The following is a 15,590-nucleotide window of genomic DNA, read 5'->3' as shown; positions in this document are numbered from 1 at the left end:
GAGCTCAGGAAAGTCAAAGGACGATAAAAGTGGGTAAAAAATGTCTATGGGGCAGATTCTGCCACCCTTCCTTACACTTACTAACTTACTCCATGAATAACACAATTAAATCTGTGATACTGCTTGTGTAGTAAAGTACTACTCAACATGAGGAAGGGTGGCACAATCTGACCTTTTATCTTGTGACTAGGGATGACTCAAAGGCCAGGATTTGAACTCCAATTAGTAATCCAGGTTTCAAGCTGTATTTCTGCAATGGTGCATACTAACATTTCAGGTCAGTACTGTCGCAAACCTGAAGGTTTGAAATCTGACTCTGAATCCAAATTTTCCCTAATTTCAAGAGGTTTGCAATCCACATCTGAATACAGGTCATTATAGAAAGCAAAGAACTAAAATCCAAATCTGACTTCAGAATTCAGATCTGTGCTTTTGGTTGGGGCCCTCTTTATGGATGACATTGTGAGGATGTTGTGAGTTTGTTTCATGTTTGTAAAGAGTGTGAGATCCTTGGATGGCAAGCAGGATAGCATGCAATGGATTTCTATGAGATCGCCAGACAATTCTGAATTGTAAAAAAGGACACTAAAGGTCAGGATGTGTGTGAAAAATATTAAGATATGTTTGACAAAGATTCAGACAGAAATAAAGAGTGAAATGATATTAATCTTAAAATATGTAAATATGAATGATTGATTTTAATCTTTCCAAAGATATGGATCTTAGCCCTAATCTAGTTATTCTGTGTACCAATGCAATTTGTGAAAAGTTCTGAAGCATTCTTATCTGCTACTGGAGATGATGGAGAGAGATAAACACTGCTAACCAGCTGAGCATGCTCTTGATTCAAACACAGAATCCAATAAACCTATCAAGGAGAGTTGTTCCTGAACTGAATGTTAACTTTTTGATGAGCTCAGACATGTTGATCTTTGGCCTTTTGGTGAAGACTATAGCTTGAAGCAGTATAAGTAATTTAATAATATGAAAATGGAAAAAGATTAAATTATTTAAACAGAGGGATGGATTTGTCAGTTAACAGATTTATTAAAAAATGAGATAATGTGGGACATTACTACTCTAACTGATACCATACTCTAGTTCAGTATCAGTCTTTAAATTCTCCTTGGAGAATTTGTCACAGAGATTAAACTTTTAATTCTGGGATAAAAGGAACGGGGACTAGGCAAAGCATCCAATACCACCAATACCTCAAGTTCATGAGTTCATCTGAAGAGTGACATTGTTAATTTTGCTAGGAGCCATTTGCTCACGTATCTAATGGAATTTTATTTATAAAGTACCTAATCATTGTACTGTCCTGTACTTAGCACCACCACAGAAGCTGGTAAAAGTAGGGGATAAGAAGCATAAAAACTATTTTTCACTGTAAACATATTGCTGTCACAAATGCATCTGCTTGCCTGTAGCAATCTACTTTCTATTTATATTAGGTGTTTTATAAGGTGCCTTCCATCCTGGCATCTATATCAAGGAATTGGAGAGTTTACTGCAATAAAGGAAATGAACAATCCTGACAGCAACTGCATATCTATGGTAGGAACTAAGGGCCTGATTCAGCAAGGTAGGTAAGTATGTGATGGCCTGACTTGTACTGAGTAGTATGTTACACTGGGAGAAGTCCTATTGAGTTCACTGTAATTTATTTATTTATTTTGCAGAATAAGTATTCAGAAGTTGCAACTCATTCTACTGAAGCCTGGTTGTTTTTCTCATCCAGCCTAAGTTCCTGGTCCTGTGGCTCTTCCTCAATGAAGTCTATGGGGCTACTCAAGTGAGGAAGGACTGGGCTGTATAGCTGTCACAGTAACAAATGTACTTAGCATTTATACAGCAGTCTTCTTGTGAAGGTCTCAATGTACTTGACCAAGCAGGGTGAGTATAATTAGCCCCCTATCCTAGATGTGGAAACTGAGCCATAGAGATGAGATCACTTGCAAAGGTCATGGAGTGATAGATCATGGAATGAAAGTCAAGTCTCTGGACTCCCAATCTATTGCTCTGTTTAGAGGAGCATACTGCCTTTCCATAGTCTTTTTTTTGTGATGTAATGGATCAGGGTCTCAGCCTGGTTGTGGCAGACTATACTCAGCCATGCAGGGGAGTAAGGGGAGTTACTCCTCTGCTGGGCCATACTCAGATTCCTCCCCATGGCTGGTACAGCAGAGCAGGGGCTACTTGCTTACTGCTGCTCCTCCCTGCAAGCAAGTGGGTAGTGAGAGGGAGATGGTGTGGCCCCACGATCTCATTGTCACTCGCTAGCCAGAATACCTACGTGGGCGCACTGTGGGAAGAAGAGCCTTCAAGAAAAGAGGTGAAATAACTTACTCCTCTCTCAGAACTAGAGGGAATTGTGACTCTGAGAGTCCCAGTTTTTTCACTGGTTTGCTCCTGAGGTGGTGCAGTTATGCACTGGCCCTTACTCAGGACAGAGTGTGAAGTTACAGTCTAGCTCTACCGGATAATCTCTACACACTTGAACTCACCAGCAACTCAGGATAAAATATTACAGTAATTGCAATATTATAATAGCATTTCATATAGTAAACTACATTTGTTTGCTATTACTCTAGACCTAAATCTTGCAGTCCCTATTCAGACAAAACTCTCATTGATTACAGCTATCTTAGCCAGCTTTTTTCCTGGGAAATTTAACAAATAACAATAAACACCTGAATTACACATATTGACTCCATGAATCTTTTGTGTGAGATGACATAGTGTGATCCATGCCTTTGCCACTTGACAACTGGGCTATTGCAATGCCACTCTAGACCTGATGTCCATTCACAATCTGTGGCTAGGACAGAATGTGACAGCCCACTTAATAAAGAGTATTCTACTGTGAGCACTGGTTGCCAGAACTCTGGGATCCGCATTAGCTTATTAAAAAAACTTCTTGGTGAAGTTTAAGGTGGTGGTTTTGACCTTTAAAATCCTAAATGGCCGGGGAACAGCCTGTCTGAGAAACTGCCTCTTCCACATGCCTTACTACTACAATTGAGATCAGCAGGTGCACTTGGTGTAAAAGAGAGGAGTCTGCCATTTGAGCCTTCTCACTGAAGGCCCGTTTCTGTTGGGAATACTATTTGCACCAGTCAGGAGTAGCCCTATCTATCTGAGCGAGCATTAGAGGAGGGGAGAGGCAGTCTCTGGAAGGAAAAGTGCATGGTGGGGTGAGTGTATTAATCCATACAGGGATGGCTGAGAGATGCCAGGTACAAGAGGTCACAGGCAATCCCAAATTTACTCAAATTGAAACCAGGAGACTCAGTCCTGATAAAACTGGATGAATGTAAATACTTGACCACACCAGCTGCAGCCTAGGATGCTACCTTGATGAGACTGATCAAGGAACTGAGTGCTGAAGAAACAGAGAGCATCTTCAGTTGTTTCTGAATGCAGCTGAACTGCCACATGATTCTAATCTCTATTCTCAATGAATCTATTCTATCTTAATAAAGGGAGATAATTCTGCTGAGAAAAGTGTTAACTATTGAATAGGAGTGTACACAGTTGAGGTTTGACAGTTCAAGTGAATCAGCTGAACAAAATCCAGCTCAAGGCTAGATGACCAGATCTGAACAAGTGAGAGAGCCAGTGACGTGTCTGGATCTGTGATTTTGATTATAAATAATAATTCTTGCTAGGGATAAGTGACATAGAAAAAGGGGGTCTGGGAATTGTGAGGAGATGTTATATTTCTTTAAAACTGCATTGGGAAGACAGGAGTGGGGGTTGAAGGCATGAATCAGGTTTTACAGTGAAGGATGAGAAAGATTAGCTCAAGGGATAATACGGTTTTCCTTATTACAATGGAGTTCCATGTTGTTCTGTAAGACAAGTACTCTGTAAGTCTTTACCATTGTCATGTGACAGCCACTAGGGGAGAGGACCTGCTTTGCAACCAGGGAGGAGAGTCTTCCCCTCCCCCAGCACCTCTTCACTTAAGAGACCCCTTGGGAGTGCACCTGTTGCACAATAATTGTGGGCTTTCCTCCAGCATCCACACAATACATTCACCGGGAGAGGGGACTATCATGGATAGTGGCCTCTTTTCAGCATTGCAAACTACACAGCTGCCAGAGGAGCAAATGTAGCAATCTGCCAAGCCCAAATGCAGGATGTGATATAGGACAAAGACCCAGAATGGTGGATACAAAAAACCATCCATGGAGGAAATTTAAAATGCTGTGGGATTCCTTCCTTTAGTGCAATTGACTCCTGCTGTAATGTATGCAGTGTAATTGTAGCCAAGTTGGTCCCAGGATATTAGAGAGACAAGGTGGATGAGGTAATATCTGTTATTGGACCAACTTCTGTTGGTGAGGGAGACAAGCTTTCCAGCCACACAGAGCTCTTCTTCAGATCTGGAAAAGGTACTCCCTAGCATCACAGCAACATGCAAGGTGGAGCAGATTATTTAGCATAAGTAGCTATAAGTTTATGTTATAAGGGACCATTATAAATGCTTATAAATTATAAGCACATATTGTAAGGGACCATTCAATGTAGAGTGGCCCATTATCATCAAACAACTACAACCCATGCTTGGTGAGGACCCCATGCTGAAAGAAATCTTTCCTGGGCCCCCTACTTCTGGTCCCCAAACAACCCCCAACCTCTCCAAATTAGTCATCAGAAGCAAGCTCCTCAAAGAGCCGGACATACAACTCATAGCAGCAACAGACCCTGCAGAACAATAGATGCAAAACCTGCAGACATATCTCCACTGCCACAGTGATCAACACCCCCCATAACACACCTTTCAAGATCCATGTGTATCACAACGTGGGATAACTCATCAAGTGTGCTAATGGCCCCAATAACTACATGGGTGAAACCAGACAATCGCCGCTTCGCTCTTGAATGAACTCACACAGGAAAATGATAAAAAGATAAAAAGACCACATCACCTGTGACTGAACACTTTTCACACAAACATCACGCTATATCTGATCTATCAGTCCTCATCCTGCATAACATTTTCAAATGATGAGCCTGTAAACTTAAATTCATTACTCTGCTAGACATTAAGTACCATGGACTGAACAGAGACACTGGATTTATGTTTATTACCAAAATCTGTAATCCCTTATTCCCTCCTTTTGTCCTGTGACTGCAGAGGTGATAATGGGCCACTCTATCTTGAATGGTCCCTTGTCCTTCAATATGTGCTAACTATGCTCAACATTGTGTTTCACTGTGATGCTCAGAGTACCTTTCCTAGACCGGAAGAAGAGCTTTGTGTGGGCTTGAAAGCTTGTCTCTCCCCAACAGGGGTTGTGCCAATCAAAGATATTACCTCACCCAACTTGTCTCCCTCTGTAAGCTCAGTTTTAGGATTCTTTATTTCAGAAGTAAATTATTTTCAACAGTAAAAGTGTAGTCAACAGTAAAAGAAGAAGTCACATCAAATGTGTTGACTGTAGGTAAATTTGGGATGAAATGAATAACATCTCTCAAAATAAGATAGAGTGGAGTGCTCTGCAAAGGAGGTGTCTTTTTGCACAATAGCTATGGGTGTCTCTCCCCCACTCCATATAGCACACAGAGGAGTTGAGAAAGCAGTTAACCACCTGTAAGCCACTGTGAGAGACTTCTTCAATTTGCATGGACCATATCCCATCTCCTCATTATTTCTATAGGTGGAAGCACTTGGGGAAAGCAGCTTCGATTTGAAGCAGTAGGAGGCAGCCACTTAACAGACAGACAAAATTCCTGCAGGTTCCCCCCTGCCTCCCTCTCCTCCAGGCCTCAGCAGTGTTCCCTTCCATGTAAGGGCATTTATGGGAGTCACCCAGGCCCCTCAAAGCTGTGGGCATTGAGGGGGAGAAATACTTCTGCTGTTTAAACATTTAACTTCAGAAATAGCCAAAATAACACTGTGCTTTAAAAAAAAAAAAAAAAAAAAAAGTTTTGCTTTGTTATGAGCTGAATTATTAGGCAAGGTTCTGCCACCCGCCTATCTACCACATCTCCAAATGACGGAGATGAGGAGATTAATGTTAAATCAGTTGATTTCTGAGCCCCGCTCACGAGGAAGGGTTTTGCTCTGCTGCCCTCACCCCCTCATTTCGGATGAAATCGGAAGGCAGCTGCCTCCTGAGGGCTGGGCCTTCAAGAAACACCATTTAAAAAGAAATACCCCGCAGGGGTTGAATTGCCCCAGAGTGCGGGGGGGGGGGGAGAATAACCCTCCCTCGAGCTGGCTGCACTGCTTCCCCGGGGCCCCCCCTGCCTGAGCCCCAGCTGCACGGCACGTGCTTGGCGGCAGCAGCCTGGGTGCGACGCTGGTGTGGGGGGTGGGTTTCTGTCTGTCTCTGTCTGTCTGTCAGGAGGCAGCAGCAGCATCTAGCCTCCGTCCCGCCCTCCCGCTCCCTCCCCTGCAGGAGCGAGCCAGACGGAGAGAGGGAGCCTGTCTGCAGAGTGCTGCTCCCTGGTGCTCAGCGCCTGCTCCGTCTCCAACTCATTCATTTCGCCGGCTAACATGAGCGATCATGGCCGCCTTCGGGCTCCTCAGCTATGAGCAGCGAGCGCTCAAACGCCCCCGGCTGGGGCCGCCCGACGTCTACCCCCAGGACCCCAAGCAGAAGGAGGTGAGAGGCCGGGCGGGGGCTCCGCGGAGCTGGCGAGGGGCAGAAGTTTGCCCGGCGGCCACCTGACGGGGTGATGGGCGGCGGGGGAGGGGGTCAGGAGCCGCTGCCAGTCCGGCGGGGGCCCCGACCCCCAGCGCTGATGCCTTCCCGGGGGGGCTGCTCCCAGCCTGGGCCTGAGGCAGCCCGAGCCGCTGCCGCCCCATTCCCCTCGCCAGCGAATCCTTTTAAACTTTTGAAAAATGTCGGCTTGCAAGGAGAGGCGCCCCCCCCCTCTGACTTGCATTTTCTGCGGCGCGGCGGGGGCTCGGGGCTGGGCAACCCGTGACAGCTCTGAGGCTGGACCCGTGTGAACGGGAGACCCCCCCCCCCTCCTCCCTCCGCGCCGCTGGGCCGGCTGATTCCCTTCCCTCCTCCCCGCTGGAGCAGCAAAGCACAAGTGGGGACGGGCGGGCATCGTTTCGAACGGGCAGAGGTTTGCCTGGGTCCATGGGCGCTGCTTTAGCGCGACAAGCAAGTTGTTTGGATGTCTGCTGCTGAAACAAAAGCTCTTTGACTTCTAGGTACCTTGCTTCAGCACGTTGGGTGCCACTAGCAGGTACAGTGCCGTCACCATGGCATGGTGGAGGTAGGCTACACTGCAATTAACAAGCCATTCTTTAAAAATAATCGCTTGTTAAAATAATCACTCTGCTACAATTTGTCATGGGACTTGTTTGTGTGTGTGTGTGTGGTTTTTTTTAACTAACCTGCTTCCCATCTGTAATGTTTTGTATAGGTTAAAGTTACTGTCACTGGTAAACCATTTTACCTGAGAGACTTTCCTTTTCTTACTGTGACCTCATCCAAATGGTAGTAATTGTCCTTATGGGTATTTTGAATATAATTGAGGGGAAGAGGGGAAAACAATGATCATGTATTAATCAGAGAAGATCATTGAAATGCGATGGGGCCCCAAATCCGCCAGGGTAAAACTTTCTGGAAAGTGCAAGTTTTGATGTCCTCCTATTACGAAGGTTTGGTGTGCACTTTTAGAAAGAAAAAATTTAACAAAATCTGCTCTTTAATTGTTAATCTAGATTGTAAAATGACAGATCCCAAGACTACAAGTAACTCTTAGGCCGTGCTTGCTGATGTGTCCAAATGCTTGCAGATAAACCAAACAGAGACCTGAGACTGCGGAAGCAGGGATAATGATTCTCATTTCAAAGGGCAGCTGGTTGCTTGGCCATCTCAAGTGGGAGTTTATTAATTACTAGAAACATTTTCTTAAATCTTAAGCGGTGGGCTCTGAGTGTCCTTCAATTCTAAGGTAAGTGGCAGCGTGAGAAATTCAGAAGCTTGAAATATTTTTAAAACTTGGTCAAAGGAGAGGTGGGAAGGAGGAACCATACTTTCGGCTCTCAAATATTATCAAAACATTTGATCATGGTCTTTATACTGCTGTTGTCTTTGGTAATATAACAAAAAATACATATCTAGAATTATGGTTAATTCCTATATTTAGGAGTTGGGAGAGTAACTCAGGATGCACAATATATTCTAGTTGATGCTTCTCTATAAAGTCTGACAATTAGACTGTCAATATCTGCTTCCTGTAATTTTTTTCCCTTTTGCCAAGGAGATTTCCCCATCTCTCCTTTATATTTCTTTTACATTCCAAGATCTGACTTCAAGCTGATTGTCCCTCTGGCAGAAGAAGGCTGAAAAAAGACAATCTCTAAAGTTCTGGGGTTTTTATTCAAAGCTCATGGAAATCAGTGAGCATCTTTCATTTTTTCCATTGACTTTGTTGGGCTTTGGATCAGGCTCATAGCACTTTGTGTGGTATGAAGGTCATGTATTTCCATTCCCCGCTATTCCTCTCCTTGGTAACTGAATGTACTGTTCTTGTAGCACTCCCATCTTCCACATTTTTTTTGTGAGTTCAGCACTTATGAAAGTTGCTAGCCTGCGTCTTGGAAAATGCAGCTCTCTAGTTATCTACAGAGCAAGTATAGCATGGTCAGCAGCAATCCAAGATTTTCTATGTCACCAGGTTATCATGGCCCATGCAGTCTTTGGTTTCTTTGCTGAGACAGCCAGCAAGGATGCCAGTGAATGCTAATTTTGATTTGTACTAGTAATTTAGATAATAGCTCCATTTTCTAGCCCATTTCCAATCCTCTGAGCCCCTGAGGATTCTCCGAACTCTTGCTTCCTGTTGTCATGTTTATAAATAAAATTGCAGTTTACATTTATTTGAATTATTTTGTGACACATTGTGTGTTTACACATGTTCTTGACCAAGTCTGCAGAACTGTATTTGGACTAAGCTGTGACTATATATACAGCTCAATTTTTAGCTCAGGAATTCTATATATTTTTAGTTAGGAAGTGGATTGATTCTGGCAGATACATTTCATAGATATGTAGTCAGTTACAATAAGAATGATAGTGGCAAGTGTCCAGCTAGTTAATATTTAGAACACACTGCATGGGTGTGTTAGTAAGTAAAAAAATAACTGGAACAGGCCTATTATTATTTGTCATGAGATAATTGATTGAAACATAACTGAAGGGGAAGACTTGCTCATTTTATGTTCATATGTTGCATTGCTATGTGTGTTGTTATACTGAACGCATCCAGTATGAAATAACACTAACAGCATCGCTCAGTCTCTGTTGTTAAAGCATAGACATAATTTTTTACAAGGTAGTAATAAGTTTAAAATGATTGATTCAAGAGAAGTTGGGAGCAAGCTGTAGTAGATACTTTTAATTAGACTGGTATCAAAAACCACCATTTCATCCTTTCCCATATTCACATTCCATCCAGAGCAGGCAACACCTCATTTGTTGATTTCTTATGCTCTGTCTCAAATCTTGTTTTACAGTAAACGAGTGCAAATATGAGGTATTGCAGGCTGTAGGACCTGGTGTTTTTTTACAATTGGTCAGTCTCTTTGGAGTTAGCAGTTACTTACAAATACAAAAAGGTGGTTGAAGAGACACCTTCAGCTTAAAAAATCACTCTTCTGTCTGAATGTTTTTACCTAAAATTGCTATAAAAGAAAGATTGTATAGTAAATACATCAAAAATAATTTTCATTCAACTTTGGATAGTACTTGGCACTTAAAAAGTTTTACTGTGTAGTCAGCTTCCTCTATTGATTGACTGCATTTTTCACATAATATGGGAGAGAAAAACATTGGAAAAAATGTAAGGAAGACGTGATTGTTCAACTAACATAAACTGGCAGAGGAACTCAGGAACAAGTGTAGTACCTAAACCTACTTGTCTGTCTTTAAAAAAAACAAAACAAAAAACAAAACCCTTACTAGATTTCAAGCTGACAGTGTCCCGTTAAAATAAACACAACTAACATGACATGTTGTATAACACAGATCTAAGGCTGTAGTCATGGCACTTAAACTGAATACTACAATGTGGCATTATGGCTAGGTCCTGCCTGTTTTACTCATATGAATAGTCCCATTGACTTAAAAAGTGTTCTAGGATTTGGTCCTTCTAATAGCATCTTTCATACAAGGTGTATCTCAAAATGATTTACAGAATCAAATGCAAAATATAACAGTGTAGTGTCATACACATCACTATGTATTTAAGAAGTGCCCCTACTAAGGAAGGGTTTCCATTGTCATTTCCAAACTAGAAGCATACATCATGACTCTTCCTAAACTTCAGTTCTCCTAGGTTTAAAATACCTCCCATTACATCCATAACCAAGACTTTATTTCATTTAAGATGCTAAATTGTCTCATCCAGCGTACCAGGGAAACCTCTCCTTACCTGATTCTCTGATGCAGGTTCAGAACATCCCTGTTCTTCTTAAGCCATATTAGAAAGTACATGTAAATCACTCCTTTCTTTCATGCTCTGAGTGTCCATTTACTATGTTCAGTGTGTAATTGTCACAGCCTCTGATACACATTAGGCTTTAAAGTTCAGTGTTTTCCCTTTTCCAGAGTGATGGAAGCACCATTCTGAATAGTTAACCTAGAAAGCACTAATTGCCATATAACACTAATTTAATCTTTCACTCCTTCCCCCTCATCCCCTCCCCCTGTGCAAATATAGCACACTTTCCATTAGATATAACTAGCATAATGGTGTGCTAGTTACATCTGTGTGCTTTTTCATGTTTTAGGGAGTTGTTTCTTGATCACGTAGTTACAAATCAGCTGCACTACTAGTATAAACCATGTATATGCCGGGGGTTTGTGCCAGGGCAGCCACACCACTGTGTAAAATCCCAGTGTAGACATGGACTTACTAAAGAAGAGTTTGGGTGCCTGAACTGGTGTTTTAGCCTGGGAATAGAAGCCCCCAAATCCAATCCCTCCGCCTGTTGCTGTGAGTTGGGCCAGAACTGAAATTAATGAGACATTATACATGCTTATAAGCTAAGACATCTGCTTTTTCAGTAACGTCTGTTACCTTACAAATGCTTACAGAGAGAATTATAAAGATAGCATTACAAATCTAGATGAAACATGTGCAGCTCTGACTCATTCACCTGTCCTTATTGGTACATACTCTGGATTTAATTCTACCTTTTTTTATTTCATTTTGAATTTCTTTTCTTTATCTCAATTTTGTTTTCATTCTTAGACTGGAAAAATAAACACAAGAACAAACACAGAAGCTGATCATAACATCTTTTATACTGTTAATTTTTTATATAGATCATTTCTAAAATGTTTAAAAGTAATCCAGTAAGGATGAGAACACAATCCAGGTTTAACTTTAGTGTACTATGTCTCTGTCCATGGTGAATTTGTTAGTAAATGACACAAATGGGTTGCTGTTCTAATTTTATGAGAGAGAAAATGTGGAATAATAATAAAACAAGCTTCTTCCCCAGCTCACAAATGGTTTTGCAGTTGTGTGGCTCAAAATGTGATTTTTTTTTTTTCAATTGACAGCTCAAAGTATTGCCTAATCACACCTAGTATTTTAGGGGGAAAAGCGTCAAATTACCCATTTTAAAATAAAGGTCAGGTATGTGACGATTCAAAAGACAATTTAAATGTGTACTCTCAGACCTGAGCCTTCCTTTAGATGTGCAGTTTTTATCTCTGTGTTTGTGCTGGTATAGTTTAAAGGAAAAAACCCAGATTCATGAGATAGATGCTAGTTAAAGTCAGTGGAAAGATTTCCATCCACTTCTGTGAGCTTTGAGTGAGCTTTCTGTGAGCTTTAATATTATGCTGTAGTCCTAATTCCCATGTTATTTCATTGTACTGTACAGTTACAATGTACCAGCCTTGTGTTGGAGTTGCATTCTATGCCCATGGGCAGAATCAGTCCTAAATGCTTCATACACGGTCACATAGGGAGTCAGTGGAATTGGAACACACGAGTTCCTGGCATACAGTCCCATTTCCTAACCACTATATATTACAATGTCATAATAATTAATTTCTAACCCATTGTAACTGCTTTGTGCAGTGTCATCAGTGAAATAACATGTTACAGCATGTTAGCACTTTGCACTGTTTCTGTATCTCCTAAGTCCAACTGATAACACTAATTTCTTACGTGTTGGAAGATGACTACACCTATGTTTGAAATCCTATCAATCAATGGAAATAACATGTGTTAGGAGTGTTTCAAGGTGTCATGGTGAATTAACCAGTCATGCATTTACACACAGACCATCCTAACAGCAACTTCTGCAAGTAGAAATATAGCCATTCTAAAGGACACTTTTATTACTAACTTAAATGTGCATGTTCCTAAAACATGTAACAAATGTATTTTGCACTTTAGTGATACACTGCATGCCTGTTTATAGTTAAGGATCTGTCAGGATTTTCATGGTTCAGGTCATGGTCTTCTGTGGGGAAAAACCAACAGGTGGGGGGGGGGGGGCAGGGGCAGAGAAGAGGAGAACTCTCCCCAACGTCTCTATGCTGTACATTGACAAAGTTCAAGCTGTAACCAGATACCATGTCAATGCTCTTTCATGCAACAGTGCTTCAAAGATGTGTTGAAGTGTCCTGAGGCCTTGTGCTGCTCTATGCCACTCGAAGCATCATCAAAGCAATGCATCATGGACTGGGCAAAATGCTTTGTCTTGTAATATTGTACTAAAGAAAAAGGTGGAGATGTAAAATGCTTAAAATAAAAAACCCCAGACTTGATATTTCACATAAGGAAGGGAATCCAGAGCTTAATATGGAAAGTATTTATTGTAGCTGTATTGTAAATAGTGGCAGTCACAAGTGCCTGTTGTTGCTGCATTGTACACTTGAGCCTTCACAGCAAGGATGGGAACAGCAACTGGTCTTCCTTCTCCGGAAACACAGGCCTCTACCACTTCAGTTCAAGAGAAACTTCCTTAGCTCTTCGACATATAGGGCCTATGAAACACACATGAATAGTTCTGATTCTATCCAGTTGAGGTCAGTGGCCCACATATGAGGCAGTTCATTAATGTCTGTTGTACTTTGATTGTAGGGGGCCACAAAACAGTGGCTGAATGTGAATACCATATATGATGCAACATCTAGACACAAAAGAATGAGTAAAGAACATTATTCTGTATTTTCTTTCTTTTGTGGGTTTGTTTGTCCCCTATAAATTAATCCTCTGAAGGATTCTCTAATTTTAAAATTACATTTAAAAAAAATCCCTTGTTTTTAATAACACTATTAAACTTAAATAATTTTAAATCTAATTTGCCATTCACCATTTTTGCTCTCTGTTTACTTCAGACATTTCATTTAGGCTGGATGTCAGAATACACTGGGCAGTTCCCATTTTATTTTTCCCTGTAATTTTCTAGTCATTTACTTTGATTCTCCTTCACTAGCCCAATGATACAGCGACTGAGTAATAAACATTGCAGGAGAATGCTGAAATCTAAAGACACTCTCTTTTGCAATGAATTAAAAACAAATTCATATACAAGTGTATAATCTGAAGTACCTGACAATGATCCTTAATATTGTTTGAACATAATTATTTATGGTGCATTTGTTTCATACACACATTCTGTCTCTGGTTTCAAAAACACTAATTGAAATAGGCCTGTTACGTAATAATTGTGACCTTAGGGACACACCAATGCCAGTTGGCAAGGGGGCTCCCTGGTACGTAACAGTGTAAAACTCAGCTGGTCTAACCAGCTCAGTGAACGTCACATGCTGTTTTCATGATATTATTCTAAAAGGTGTCATCATGGAAGCTATATACAAACTGGTAACATGCTGGTCCTGAAAATCATTGCATGGTGTATATATGTGGCTTGTACAAAGAGTTGTAAATATTTGGCAAGCAATTCATTAGCCCAGTCTGCCCTAGAAAAAGGAATGTGTATTTGCTTGTCTGACCTGCCTGACTGTCAGGCAGAGACAATGAGGTACATAAAAGGTAAACAAAGCTAACAAGCGAGAGAGAAGACATGGTGCTTACACCACAGCAGGAGAGAGAAGTTTTGTCTGGCTGTACTTTTTAAAGACCGTTTCAAAGGTTTACTGGACTATTTAAAAAAAAAAAAAAAAAAAAATTGGGGAAAGAACACCTATATTATCTATCACCTGTGGAGTCAAAGAAACAAGTGCTTTGAGCTCTGTGTGTTGGGTCCTGACTGAAGACTGGCCAGCGGTGCTGGGGAAGAATGGCTGTGATGAGGAAAACTTCTTTGAATAGAAGACTATAGTTTGTTGATTTTTAATCTTCATTTTGTTGTTTGTAACCATTTCTGTCCTTATTCCGTATACTTGGTGTCACTTAAAACTATGTCCTTTGGTTAATAAACTTGCTTTTACTTTTACCATGAACCAGCTTAAAGTGCTTTGATTGAAGTGGGGGGTTTGTCATCCAGTTAATAAGCTGCTATGTACTGTCTCGTTAAATGAGCAGTGAACTCAGTAAGATTTTGTGGGTGCTGCAGTAAGAGGGGCTAAGCACTGCAGAGAAAGACATCGCCACGGAACTTGGGAATTGGAGTTCACGGATTCATACCTGCTAGGCGAGGTTTGGATTGGCATAGTCCTGAAGTTGGCTGGCAAGGCAAGGGAACTGACACATAGCTTAGTAGGAGCAATGCTCTCACTTACTGAGGCTGAGAGGGGTAACCCAACGTGTCTCAGTTGTGGGAAACCCAGCAGATCATCACATTAACATTCTGAAGTCTCTCTTGACAGCGTTTGGTGGGTGTTGCGAGACACTACCATCCAATGACAAAGGCAGTATATGAGGAGTGTAATAATGGACAGAAATAAGTTCAGGACCTGACTTTTCCTCAGGGATGTGGAACAGCTGCAACTTACATTCAAACCATGGAAATTGAGGATGCCCTGAACATCAGCACTCTAATTTATTATCACTATTACTATTCATTAAAAAAGAAAAAAAGATATTTGAACTTCTCACTTGTATAAATGCTCAGCTGTTGTGGTGATGAATGTTGTAAATACATAGATGGATCTCTTAAAATGTTCTGTAAAGCAGTTAAGATGTAATAAAATTTGAGCCCAGCTACGCGGAGGGCTATTTAAAACTACAAACCAGTTTTAAATCTTGATTGGGCTTGTATGGTGCCCTGCTTGACATTTTGAAAAGCAGACTTGACATCCCTCCAGGAGCCTGCAAAATCCAGCGTAGCATGCTGCCCGCAGGCGTGTCCCTCTTCATAAGTGACAGCACTGTGCAGTGTTCCTGTTTGTTATTTGGAGATGGCTTGAAAATCAAGCCAAACCAAGTGACAGCATGCTTAACCTTTGTATATTTAATTGTACAATTTAGGGCTTGCCTACACAGGGAGAAACCTCAGTAGCTGGTGTGCACTAGCTACTCTGCATGAACTCCCTGTATGGACACTTACTGTGCGCTAAGAGTGCCTTTGTGTGCATTATCTTAATACTCCTGGAGGTATACTGAGCTAAACTGCTTGAGGGCACTCTTAGTGCACAGTGTGTCCACACAGGGCACTAATGCCGAGTAGCTAGTGCACTTCACAT

General features: G+C 41.4%; 1 protein-coding gene across 1 annotated transcript in view; it reads left to right on the top strand.

The window, feature by feature from the left end:
• The first annotated feature begins 5,828 nt into the window (after window positions 1-5,828).
• Window positions 5,829-15,590, top strand: part of MED12L (mediator complex subunit 12L) — a 266,607-nt gene continuing 256,845 nt past the window's right edge. Inside the window, exon 1 of the mRNA XM_067551717.1 lies at window positions 5,829-6,620. Coding sequence (XP_067407818.1) covers window positions 6,522-6,620 — 99 coding nt within the window. The 5' untranslated portion in view covers window positions 5,829-6,521. The remainder of the gene's footprint in view (window positions 6,621-15,590) is intronic.

This window comes from Emydura macquarii, unplaced genomic scaffold, assembly GCF_026122565.2.
Source record: "Emydura macquarii macquarii isolate MOO-44397 ecotype Brisbane River unplaced genomic scaffold, CSIRO-AGI_Emac_v2 contig_18, whole genome shotgun sequence".
NCBI classification, from domain to species: domain Eukaryota; kingdom Metazoa; phylum Chordata; order Testudines; family Chelidae; genus Emydura; species Emydura macquarii.
Note: the sequence above shows the minus strand (reverse complement) of the source record. Positions and strands in the feature narration are given on the sequence as shown.